Source organism: Pelobates fuscus, chromosome 3 (assembly GCF_036172605.1).
Source record: "Pelobates fuscus isolate aPelFus1 chromosome 3, aPelFus1.pri, whole genome shotgun sequence".
NCBI lineage: Eukaryota > Metazoa > Chordata > Amphibia > Anura > Pelobatidae > Pelobates > Pelobates fuscus.
Window position 1 is genome coordinate 266200560 of NC_086319.1, and position 13338 is coordinate 266213897.

Below are 13338 nucleotides of genomic sequence, written 5' to 3' on the forward strand. Positions count from 1 at the left end.
TAAAAATGAAATTGAATAAAACTACTGATTTAAAATCGTTTTGTATTTTTTTAAATTATTTTTTAGATAATGACATTTTTTATTCTTATTTTTTTTAATTTCTTGTATAGAATAGTTGAGCTGCATGTTATATTTATCGGTTGTTAATTAGTTTAAAGGTGCTCATTATCATGGAATAGTGCGTTTCTCAAGAAGTTGTTAATTGAAGAATTTAAAGCATCCCAATCTACTGTGGAGAGGAGACTCAGACATATGAGATACTGAGAAAGTTGATTATCCACTTTTTTGCTTTTTAGATTTTTATTGTTATTGTGCAGAAACAAAACAAAAATAGTTATACATCTTCAACAAAAACATATTGGAGGAATCATTGAGTACATTACAGATATCATAGTATAAATGCACAAAGTAAAGTAAAATTAAACTAACAAAGAATATATAGTATGGGGAAACAAGTATAGCAACAGAAAACGAATAAATGTCCCTCGTAACTGCCCTGAAAAGTTACAGTTTGTCACAAGGAATATTTTTAAATGGAAAAAGTTAAATCTACCCAGATTTCTGCTTTTACTTTGAATGGTGACGTAGATGATTCTCAGTGAGAATGAGATCTTTTATTTAATATATGTTATATTATGTTAATTATTTAAATAAGAATGTATCTGCTCTTTTAAATGATCTCTCCTACCCTTTCATTTGTGTTCTCTTGGTTATGTAACTCTTAGAGTGTATTCTCTTTGTTTGTCCAGCCTATTACAAGTATGTAAACATTGGCATTGCAGTGATGACACCGGTGCATCCTGCTTTTGCAGATTTCCCACTGAAGCCTATAAACTTGGCATTTGTACACAAATCAAGCTTGGCACGCAAGTAACAATAACAGATGCTCATGGGAGAGATTGCACTCAATGCCACATACACAGCTTACTTCCTCCTCCAGCTTCAAATGTATTCGCTGTTTTCAGACAGTTAAATTCCTATGTTGGCTAATGCCCTATTTGACAATAAATCACTGCATGAAAAAACAAAAAACACAACTATATTTGTTCACTTCCTTTTACAGTGAAAACTACCTCTCTTCTCTTCCTACTAAGATTTTGATTCTACTGCCGGAAAAGATGGGTGGCCACACCAGCAAAAGGAAAAAATATAATGTGGCTGGTCTATAGTATACTAGGCGCTATTGGTATTCAGACTAAATATAAATAGTTTGTTTGCTTTTTTTTTTCTTCTTCAGATGACACGCTATGTTTTTTTTATGGTGGCACCTCCATTGTCTACTTACGCAATCTGTGTTTACTTTATGCAACAGCCATCAAAGGACCATTTGGCATGGTTCTATATCAGTACTATATTACAAATGTTTCCAAAATTAATAGAAATATTGATGATAACACTGTGCATCTTGCAAACAGGGTATATATATATATATATATATATATATATATATATAGAGAGAGAGAGAGAGAGAGAGAGAGAGAGATAGATTAATGAAAATAAGGCTTGCACTCACAGTCTTTTATAAGGATAAAATGTTTCTTCTTTATTCAAAAATTGTTAAAACATGTTAGTAGTCATCAACGTTTCAGCCATCGTCCGTGGCTTTCATCAGGATCAGTTCAGCACAAAAAACTGATCCTGATGAAAGCCACGGACGATGGCTGAAACGTTGATGACTACTAACATGTTTTAACAATTTTTGAATAAAGAAGAAACATTTTATCCTTATAAAAGACCGTGAGTGCAAGCCTTATTTTCATTAATCTCTGTAATATTTTGGCTATGGCTATTTTGCACCCGGCAATTTGCTATACTTGGAAGTGTGTGTGCAGGGTACGTACATATGATGGCTACTACACAACTATGACTATGTTGAAATACAGAGAACTTTATGGTGTAAACACAAAAATGTACTTGTCAATGAGAAAACTGTTGTTCTCAGATCTGCAACTTTTAATTAGAAACTGTTAAAACAAAATAGACATGCTAAGGTTTTGCAAGTCTTTGCATGTCATAAAATAGCGACATTCAGCCCCTCTTTTACCCTTTTTAACCCTAGCCACCCCTCTAATTATTTTTCAACCTATCCTTCTCACTAAGAATGGTCTGGGGACAATAAAATGTAATTAAAATGAAAACAAAAATAAAAAAATTAATACTTACCAATTCAATTGTACTTCCTAGCATCCACTTTTTACAGCTCCAAAAAGGCCCAATACAAAATCTAAAATTACCTGCAGTACTGACGATTATATATAACTGTTTATCTGGTGTGGATATTGTAAGGTGCTTTATTGTTGAATCATCTTCAGTACTTTCTCCCATTTTTCTTTCACCAATCATAGAGCTCTTACTGAGGAATAAAGGCTAGTATATGTGGGCATCTTCTGGGCACTGATCACACCATTTATTATATATGATGATTTGATAATGCCATTATTTTACTGATTAGGCCATTTATTATATATGAGTAATTTTCACTCTTGCATACTACCTTATATTCTGCTACCTAAATAATAAGTACCGTAAATGTCAACAGAGAAATATAATAATGTTGACTTGAATGAAAATGAAAAAGACTGGAAGATACATTGCAACCAATTGAACAACTGCTTGCTGACTGCTTGAAAAATATGAAACGGATATCCAAGATTCCTTTCAGTGAACTGTGCAGGGATTGGAATATTTTAGAACCTAACTGACAACTACTTTGCCTCTAGAGAGTCTGTCCTATCATACCCTTCTGTGAAATCATACTTTATATACATAGTGCTTTTAAATACACTTTTAGTGGCAAAACTTAGTATCAAGAAGCAAGCATTTCACTAATGAATTTTTTTTTATAATTAACTGGTATAGAAATGCCTGTAAAAATAATGAAAAGTTTTGCTATTATTTGCAGATGAATACAGTCAGATATTTAAAGAATCAGGTTTCACGGATATCTATCCTTATCGATTTTGGAACAGGAAAACTAGATGCCTGTCACTATCGGACATGCTGGAAGATCTTAAGGTAATGTAATTTAGTAAAATGTGAGCAATGATGTTCAGTTATACATATTAAGCGGTATTAATTGTTTACACTTTTATATAATGCATTAAAAAACAACAACATTAAATTCAAGACTTTGAATACGCTATACCAATGCATAACTTGTGTTCTAGCAATTTCAGTAGCAACTCGGTCATCTCAAAGGAAAATAAAAAATAAAAAACTTTTTTTTTTTTTTTAAAAACCATGATAACAGAACATTACTATTCGTGCAAACAACCCACTCCACTTACATGTGCATTCATTTTTGTAAGAGTAGAAATTAAAAGTAAACAAGCAAACAAACCATATATATTGTAAATAAACCCAACATCAATTCCATCCAGCTTGGACAGCAGCGATAGACTGGGAAGCTCATGGCAAGTTAAATGCTCTCAGCCTTTGTTGCCCAGACTGGGCAAGTGATATTGATAATGGGGAAGTGGCATTATGCATTGTTATGGAAGCTCAAGAGGGAGGAATGTATATTCAGGAGAACCCTGGTTATTTGTAGGGTGGGTAAGGTGCCACTGTCTTATCCAGAGATTACATTATACTGGAGACTCATTAAACTGATTGACTGATTAACTGATCAATTTAACCCCTTAAGGACCAAACTTCTGGAATAAAAGGGAACCATGACGTGTCACACACGTCATGTGTCCTTAAGGGGTTGAAATTCTGGTTCTTGCTTTCAAATCTCTTCATAATGCTGCTCCCCCCTATCTATCCTCCCTAATACACAAGTATGTCCCGTCTAGGCCCTTATGATTTGCTGCAGACTTACGACTATCTTCTGTCCGTACTCACACCTCTGATGCTCGCCTTCAAGACTTCTCGAGGTCTGCATCGTTCCTGTGGAACTCACTTCCCTCCTCCGTTAGATGCTCACCCAGTCTCCACTCGTTCAAAAAAATCATTAAAAACCCATTTCTTCATAAACACATATCAATTAAACTGTTAATAGCTCCCGACTGATTCCTCTCTTGCAACTGTCATTAGTCTAATACTATCATTACCTTTTTTGTCACTTTACCCCACTCCCTCTAGCATGTAAGCTCACTGAGCAGGGCCCTCAACCCCTCTGTTCTTGTGTGTCCAACTTGTCTGGTTACAACTACATGTCTGTTTGTCCACCCACTGTAAAGCACTGTGGAATTTGTTGGCGCTATATAAGTAAGAACATAATAATAATAACTGACTATAAAGAATGGATACTCTGGAGCAAACCCAACAATTATGGGATATGAATCTAAGCTTGGATTTTATGCAGGAAAAGTGATCTAAGAAATATCTAGGAGTGATATTGTTAAGAAACATACATTAACTGGAAATAACCGTGCTATGGATCGGCCCTGTTTGCTGTAAGCATATGGATTCACATGTGGCAGGGTTCAAAAACCTGGCAGAACTTAAAAAAGTTCAAAAACCTGACAGAACTTAAAAAAGGGACTTAGAAACACATCTAAGAACCTGCATTGAAGGTGCTGGGTTTCAACTGAATGCCTACATTTAAAGTTCAATCAATAATAAGCAGTTTGTTTCCTTGTTGGACCATTTTGCAGCTTGTCCACATCTGTCAGATGGATTTGTTCTTTAAAGACTGTTTCGTATTTAGATCAAAAAGTGAGTTTTGCTATTCCTCAATACTACAATCCACTGCTATGTTTTTGTTATCATATAATTTACATGCGTGAATACTCCACAATTTTTATGTTTCTAAATGGCAACCAGCAGCAACACTTCCATAGTGACAGCTCCACATGCACACTCATGTTGCTATGATTGAATAATCATGCTTGATAAGCCTCTTTGCTAACCATTAGTGATGTCGCGAACATAAAATTTTCCGTTCGCAAACGGTGAACGCGAACTTCCGCAAATGTTCGCGAACGGGCGAACCGGGCGAACCGCCATAGACTTCAATAGGCAGGCGAATTTTAAAACCCACAGGGACTCTTTCTGGACACAATAGTGATGGAAAAGTTGTTTCAAGGGGACTAACACCTGGACTGTGGCATGCTGGAGGGGGATCCATGGCAAAACTCCCATGGAAAATTACATAGTTGATGCAGAGTCTGGTTTTAATCCATAATGGGCATAAATCACCTAACATTCCTAAATTGTTTGGAATAACGTGCTTTAAAACATCAGGTATGATGTTGCATTGATCAGGTAGTTTAAGGGTTACGCCCGCTTCACAGTGACAGACCAAACTCCCCGTTTAACGCACCGCAAACAACTGCAAACAGTCCATTTGCACAACCGCAAACTCCCCATTTGCACAATGTTGGATACCAAGCTAGCCATGTACCGTTCCTTGTCCTCACTGATGTCATTGAAGGTCTCTTCCTCCACCCAGCCACGTACAACACCAAGGGTCCCCGAAAGGTGACAACAAGCCCCCTGTATTTTTTTTTTTTAATGTACACTACTGTTACACCAGATATGAGTTGCACTGGTGTGACACTGTGCCCTGGCAGGCCCTGAAATGCACATGTGTGAAGGAAACTGACTGCTATTATTTCACAGTCAAATTTCTAGTTTTTTTTTTAATGTACACTACTGTTACATCAGTGATTGGCCCACGTCATGCCTACGCCCCCAAAACGTTCGTGTGTGGGGATGCTGGAATGACGTGGGCCAATGTGAGCCTAAATCAACTTTTGGCTCCCACTGCCACTTTAAGAGCGAGCTCGTGACTCGAGCTGTGCTCCTAGTGCCAGGCGCGGCACGTGACGCGGCTAAGTCAGAAGAGGAGATCAAGCTGCATGCGGCTCGTGTGGAGGCAGGAGTGATCCAGCCACGTGCGGCTCAAGCTTAGGAGCCAGGTCGGTCCCAGGATAAAATAAATACAGCCACAACCACTTATCCCAATCACACACCTTTCCTAACGTCCTATCCCATTAAAAGCATATTACCGCGTATTTAATAAAACAGATAGACCCCCTACTTCATCCAGGTTACCGATCGATGGTTCGATATTCTTAGCCCTCTCTGATTTACTGTACATGACTATTCGATATTCCCACAAATTTTATATAGCATTTTATGTTTGTTTGAGACCACCTTAAAAATATTGGATATCGCTAAAAATCATGATCACTATATACTTTCTCTACAAACCTCTAAAATGAACCAAACTACTCATCCATCCGCTATACCACTTTATCCCACCTAGAGCTAGTGCCCAGTTAAAATACTTGACTCTTACTTAACCACACTCAGTCATGCCACACACATTTCACCACTACTCTCACTGAATCCCTCTGACTACGGCTAAATTCATCTTCTACATCAGAACACTACTCCTAAGATTGGGTTGTATCCATGTCTCGGGTCTTTCATTTATAATAGGGGCAGCTTCAGTCTCCTTCAACACTGACACTCCAGTGCATATTATTAAAAGATTGGGCAGATGGAAATCCTCAGTCTACAACCGATATATTCCTCATCCCGAGAAAGAAATGAGGAAAGCTTTTAAAAGTTTGGCATTGTAAATTTGATGCAATAAGTGTGTTTTTCTTTAATACCTTTTCACCGTCTTTGCATGAACCCGATTTACATATATTACTAATATGTTTCTGAAGATATATATTATATTATTTACTCACTCACTCACTCTCTGGGCCGGCCTAAGACATCATGCTGCCTAGGTACAACGATAAATGACTATGGGGGATAATGTATAATAAACACAGGTTACTGGCTATGGGGGGGGGAGAATGTATAATAAACACAGGTTACTGGCTACGGGAGGGATAATGTATAATATACACAGGTTACTGGCTATGGGAGGATAATGTACAATAAGCACAGGTTACTGGCTATGGGGGGATAATGTATAATAAACACAGGTTACTGGCTATTAGTGATGTCCCGAACAGTTCGCTGATGAATAGTTCCCGGCGAACATAGCGTGTTCGCGTTCGCCAAGGATGGCGAACATATGCGATGTTCGGTCCGCCCCCTATTTTTTTTTTTGTGGCCAAATTTACTAATACTAAGTAAAAATTACTTAGTATTAGTAAATTGTGCCCCTACTCGCAATACCGCGAGTAGGGGCATGTCTATTAAACAGTGAGTAGCCTGTGGCTGCTCACTGTTAAAAAAAAAAAAAAAAAAAAAAAAAAGGGTCCCCCCTCCCTGAGCGGGTGGGGGCCCTAAATACCAATAGGGGGGACCTATTATCCTCCCCCCTGACCCCCACCCCTGAGCAGCGGGTGGGGGCCCTAAATACCAATGGGGGGACCTATTGTCTTCCCCCCGGCCCCCACCCCTGAGCGCTGGGTGGGGGCCCTAAAAATAACAATAAGGGGGGAACCTACTGTCCCCCCCATCCCCCACCCCTGAGCGGTGGGTGGGGGCCCTAAAAATAACAATAAGGGGGGGACCTACTGTCCCCCCTGTCCCCCACCCCTGAGCGGTGGGTGGGGGCCCTAAAATTAACAATAAGGGGGGGGACCTATTGTCCCCCCTGGCCCCCACCCCTGAGCGGTGGGTGGGGGCCCTAAAATTAACAATAAGGGGGGGACCTATTGTCCCCCCTGGCCCCCACCCCTGAGCCGTGGGTTGGGGCCCTAAAAATAACAATAAGGGGGGGACCTTCTGTCCCCCCCGGCCCCCACCCCTGAGCGGTGGGTGGGGGCCCTAAATACAAAGGGGGGGACCCTAGTCACCCCTCCCCCCAACAAACAAAAAATATCTCCGTACCTACCCCCCTCACCCTAAAAATAATGAAGGGGTACGTTTAACCAAAAACCTGTAAAAAACTAAATTAGATAAAAACAACTTACCATTCGATGTTTTCTTTCTTCTACAATCTTCTTTTTTCAGCCCCAAAAGGCCAAATAAAAAACCATAATAACCGACGCAATAAAATAAAAAATAAAAATAAAAAAAACGAGCGCACAAAAAAAAAATCCATGTTTACCCATGGAGGACTCCGAGCAGACTGAGCTCTGCAGGGCTGGGGAAGGCTTATAAAGCCTTGCCACGCCCTGCAATTAGGCTAAGAACACTCTGATTGGCTGGTTTAAGCCAATCAGAGTGCTCTTTGTCATTTTACACAGCGTGGGAAAATTCCAAAGAACTTTCCCACGCTGTGTAAAATGACACAGAGCAGTGTGATTGGATGGATTTTTTTTTTTATTGCGTTGGTTATTATTTTTTTTATTTGGCCTTTTTTGGGGCTGAAAAAAGATTTTAGAAGAAAGAAAACATCGAATGGTAATTTGTTTTTATCTAATTTTTTTTTTTTTACAGGTTTTTGGTTAAAGGTCCCCCCCTCATTATTTTTAGGGTGAGGGGGGTAGGTAGGGAGATATTTTTTTGGGGGGGGAGGGGTGACTAGTGTCCACCCCCCTTTGTATTTAGGGCCCCCACCCACTGCTCAGGGGTGGGGGCCGCTTATTGTTAATTTTAGGGCCCTCACCCACCGCTCAGGGGTGGGGGCCGGAGGGGGACAGTAGGTCTCCCCTCCCCCTTCAACCACTATTGTGGCCAGATAGAGTCCCTGTGGGTTTTAAAATTCACCTGCCTACTGAAGTTTATGTTCGCGACATCACTACTGGCTATGGGAGGATAATGTATAATAAACACAGGTTACTGGCTATAGGGAGGATAATGTATAATAAACACAGGTTACTGGCTATGGGTGGATAATGTATAATAAAAACAGATTACTGGCTATGGGAGGATAATGTATAATAAACACAGGTTACTGGCTATGGGGATAATGTATAATAAACACAGATTACTGGCTATGGGAGGATAATGTATAATAAACACAGGTTAATGGCTATGGGGATACTGTATAATAAGCACAGGTTACTGGCTATGGGGGGATAATGTATAATAAACACAGATTACTGGCTATGGGAGGATAATGTATAATAAACACAGGTTACTGGCTATGGAAGGATACTGTATAATAAACAAAGGTTACTGGCTATGGGGATAAGTTATAATAAACACAGGTTACTGTCTATGGGGGATAATGTATAATAAACACAGGTTACTGGCTATGGGGGATAATGTATAATAAACACAGGTTAATGGCTATGGGGATAATGTATAATAAACACAGGTTACTGGCTATGGAGGATAATGTATAATAAACACAAACACACAAAAAAAAGAATGCAGCTTCAGAATTAATCTAAATTGTATGCTGTCTAGGAGGTGGGAGGGTCTGGGAGGGAGGGTCTGGGAGTCAGGGTCTGCTGCTGATTGGCTGGAATGTGTCTGCTGACTGTGAGGTACAGGGTCAAAGTTTACTCAATGATGACGAATAGTGGGCGGACCGAACATCGCATATGTTAGCCGTCCGTGGCGAACGCGAACAAGCTATGTTCGCCAGGAACTATTCGCCAGCGAACCGTTCGGGACATCACTACTAACCATATGTAAGACTGAGGGTTTTTATATATATATATATATATATATATATATGGAACATGGGGGGTGGTTTTTATACTAATATATATATAAAATATACTAATAGTGTCCCTTGTCCAGGGCTTGCTTGGACTCTACCTTGAGCACTCAAGTTTATCTTCTGCAATAAACCATTCAAATGGAGTTCTGAATTTGTTCTTGAGTGTGTGTAGAGGAGAAAAATTACAGACACTCATGTGCATTTATTTTTCTTTTCTTTCAGAAATCCCCCGATTATTCCATTGTCTTCCTGCAAATAGCTTGCTGTCCGACTGGAATTGAAATAACAAACAAGGATTGGTTAGTAATTGCCACTCTAATGAAGGTAAGTATTGCATATGCAATTTGCAAAGTAAAGCTTAAATAAGCAGTCCAAGCACCATAACCAAAAGCAGCACTGGAAAACAATTCTATACCAGTTCAATAACGCATATATGAGACTCTGTAGAGCTCCTGATGTTTGGGCTTGCAGAAGGGCCAAAAAAATCAAATTGCTCAGCGTTTTCTCGATGCTGACTTTGCCCATTACCGGTAATATGTCCCAGAGACATAAATCTAAACTTGTGAAGGTGGATCTCACCTCTTTCTTCCTATCTAAGGCCTCCACACTTAAACAATGAGAAAACCCTTGCGCTTTCCAAGTTTACGGTGAAGCACGCTCTAGAGAGAGTTTGCAATCTCCTCCAACTTCTCCTGATCTGCTACCTGAGAATGGTCTATTAACAGTAGTGCATATGAGGTGTATGATGGCAGAATTTTCCGCTGACTACAAGCTACTATCTCTGGCCAGCTCTAGACCCTTTCATTGGATCTCTGAATGGAACTGCAAGAGGTAAGAGAGAGGACCTCTCTTGAAATTAAAATTCGCAAATTTGTCTGCACACATAACCTGAAAATCATGACTTGGAGTCTTCGAGCATACTGCAGTCAGTGCTCAACTCTGATCAACAGAATTACCTCCTGGACCTTTTTCAGAATCCGACGCTGGAGATACACCCTGATCACAAATTGTTGGATAGAGCTCACTGACTCTTCAGGCCTGAACACCTTGGACCTCAGTAAACTGCGAGGGAGGTTATGACCAGGATTTATAATTTTTATGTTAAAGAAAGAATCGTTAAGGCCTGCAGAAAAGGCTTATCTGATCCATATGCCAACATCAATATCTTTGCTGACCTCTCCGCCTCAATGTTGAAGTTCAGGAGGCGCCTCTCCGCCTCAATGTTGAAGATCTCATGAAATTGCATACTGTTGGGAATACCCTGCAAAGCTTGTAATCCAGAGGCAAGGAGCATTCCACTCGATTGCCACCATGGCAGAGGGCCTATAGAAATTGCAGGATTTGGAACTAACTGTACTGAATGTACAATGGAATCAACACAGTAAAGGATTAGACTATATTTAAAAGAAGAAAAACTACCACAACAAGAGGACATAAATTAAATTAGAGGGGCAAAGGTTTAACCCCTTAAGGACCAAACTTCTGGAATAAAAGGAAATCATGACATGTCACACATGTCGTGTCCTTAAGGGGTTAAAAATAATTTCAGGAAGTATTACTTTACAGAGAGGTTAGCGGATGCATGGAAAAGCCTTCCAGCTGAAGTGGTAGAGGTTAACACAGTCAGGGAGTTTAAGGATGCATGGGATAGGCATAAGGCTATCCTAGACTTAAGATAAGGCCAGGGACTAATTAAAAGTATTTTGAAAATTGGACAGACTAGATGGGCCAAACGGTTCTTATCTGCAGCACATTCTATGTTTCTATTTTTCTATGAATGTTCAATCCAGTACAGAATTGTCTCCAGAATTGTCTACACCATGTCTCCAGAATTGTCTACAATATGTTCCCTACTTTACTATTCATTTGGGTTGTAAATGTTTTATGCTGATAATGGTTACCAGTTTTCTATGCCTTTTAGTAGCTATAAATGCCTGCTATTGTGCTGTGTTTTGTCTAATCTAGCCCTGACTTTACAACCTTGCTCAATTGATTGACACTATTATCTAGATGCACTTCACCAAAGCACTTTGTCCAACTACCCCAGTACTGGCCAGACCTTGACTCTTCTAAATTCACAAATGTTTGCTCCTGATTGTGGTGCAAATCCTTGATTGGTTGATTGGGTTACATATAGCCTCCTTTACTTTAAAAAAAATACCTACACTTTTATTCTTGCGAGTTCCTCTTACATTTGGGAAACCCCTTGCTACTACCCCCATTGAATGTGCTGCTACGATTGTGTGCCCTCTGTTGTAACTTTCTTCACTGTTCTCATTCACAGGTTTTATCCCCTGTTAACCCATACTCTCTTTTCCAATTTCACTCTCCATCCTGCATACAACTTGTCTATCTTTTTGCAGCTTTTACCAAAAACTTCCTGGCATAGACATGTGTCCTGCCTTGTCTCTTATCCACCATATATGTTAGCACTGACCTTACATTACTACAGAGTGTGTTGACCTTAATAATTTACTAAGTGTTGATGTTTGTGGGAAGATGAAATGCGGGACTTTGGTACTGAGACTTATTGATGCATTTTGTTTTGTAATATTTGTACTACCCCAGACTATGAAAGCTGTGTCCTATAATGTCTAGGGGCCTAAATCCCCTGGGAAAAGAGGACTTCTTCTCCAGGACCTTAAAAAGTGCCATGTAGACGTAATGTGCATTAAAGAGTTACACTTTAATAAGCCACGCTCCCCTGCAATATACACTAAATATTTCCCAACTCAGTTTCATGCCTTATCAGTAAACAAAACCAATGGAGTGTCTGTATTTATAACCAGTCATATTGCTTTTGTGCTCAAATGATAATTAATTGATCCCCATAGTAAATACATAATTTTACTGGGATTATTCAATTACATCCAATATGCGTTGGTGTCGGTATATTATCCGAACACGGATACAAGAAATTTCCTCCACTCTCTCTAGCATAAAATAGACAAATTTCACCAGGGTGGTTTAATATTATGTGGCAATTTGATGATACCACTGCAAGATTTATAGGCTGTATTAATAAACAGCTGACAACCTCAACAAACCCTATATGGTCTTTATGATGGCTGGAGGACGTTCCACTTCACAGAACATGAATACAAGTTCCATTCCTGGGTTCATACTACTTACACAAGGATTGACATCTTTTTTGTGGACAATATGATGTTGACCCAAGTCTCCTCATGTTCTATTGAAGAGATTACTTGGTTGGACCACAGCCAGATATATTTAGAAGTACTAGACTCCTTCCAGGTTTGCAGTAAAATGGTGACTCAATGAGTTTCTCCTTACTGATGAGAGTGTTCGCACTGATGTTGAAAAAAACATCTTTCATAATACTTTTAACAAAAAGATAACGGAGAAACTTCTGATATTAATGTATGGTCTGCTCATAAAGCAGTTATAAAGGGTGTGTTTATAAGATGGTTATCATAGCTCACAAAGAAACACCAATCAGACTTGTTAACTTGTTATAAACAAATACCCCTTCTTTCTTCACAAAATAAGGCCAACCCGTCATTAGACCAAACTGCCCGACTGTAATTGGTAACAAACTATCTCCTACATAGATTATATGCCACCCCTAATCATACAAGTGGTAAAGCTAACACATTTTTAGCAAATAGACTCAGAGATAAGTTGACTAGACCCAAAATAGCGCATATTCTTGGGGAGGATGGAAGTAAAAAACTTGTCCCTCAAGAGATTGGTCAGAAGTTCACTCATTTCCAAGTTGCATAACTTATGTGCAGACCTACACACACATGTTCTGTCCTTGCAGGAAATATAATCTTACCTACAATCTGTACATCTCCCTTGACTTATCTCTGAATAACTACATTCCCAGTTTCATTAAATGAGAC

The 13338-nt window shown here is 39.3% G+C and overlaps 1 protein-coding gene across 1 annotated transcript in view; it reads left to right on the forward strand.

Annotated features, from left to right (window-relative positions):
* Positions 1-13338, forward strand: part of LOC134601098 (aspartate aminotransferase, cytoplasmic-like) — a 70110-nt gene that overhangs the window by 10837 nt on the left and 45935 nt on the right. Inside the window, exons 4-5 of the mRNA XM_063445529.1 lie at positions 2903-3015; positions 9695-9796. Of these exons, the coding sequence (XP_063301599.1) occupies positions 2903-3015; positions 9695-9796 (215 nt within the window). The remainder of the gene's footprint in view (positions 1-2902; positions 3016-9694; positions 9797-13338) is intronic.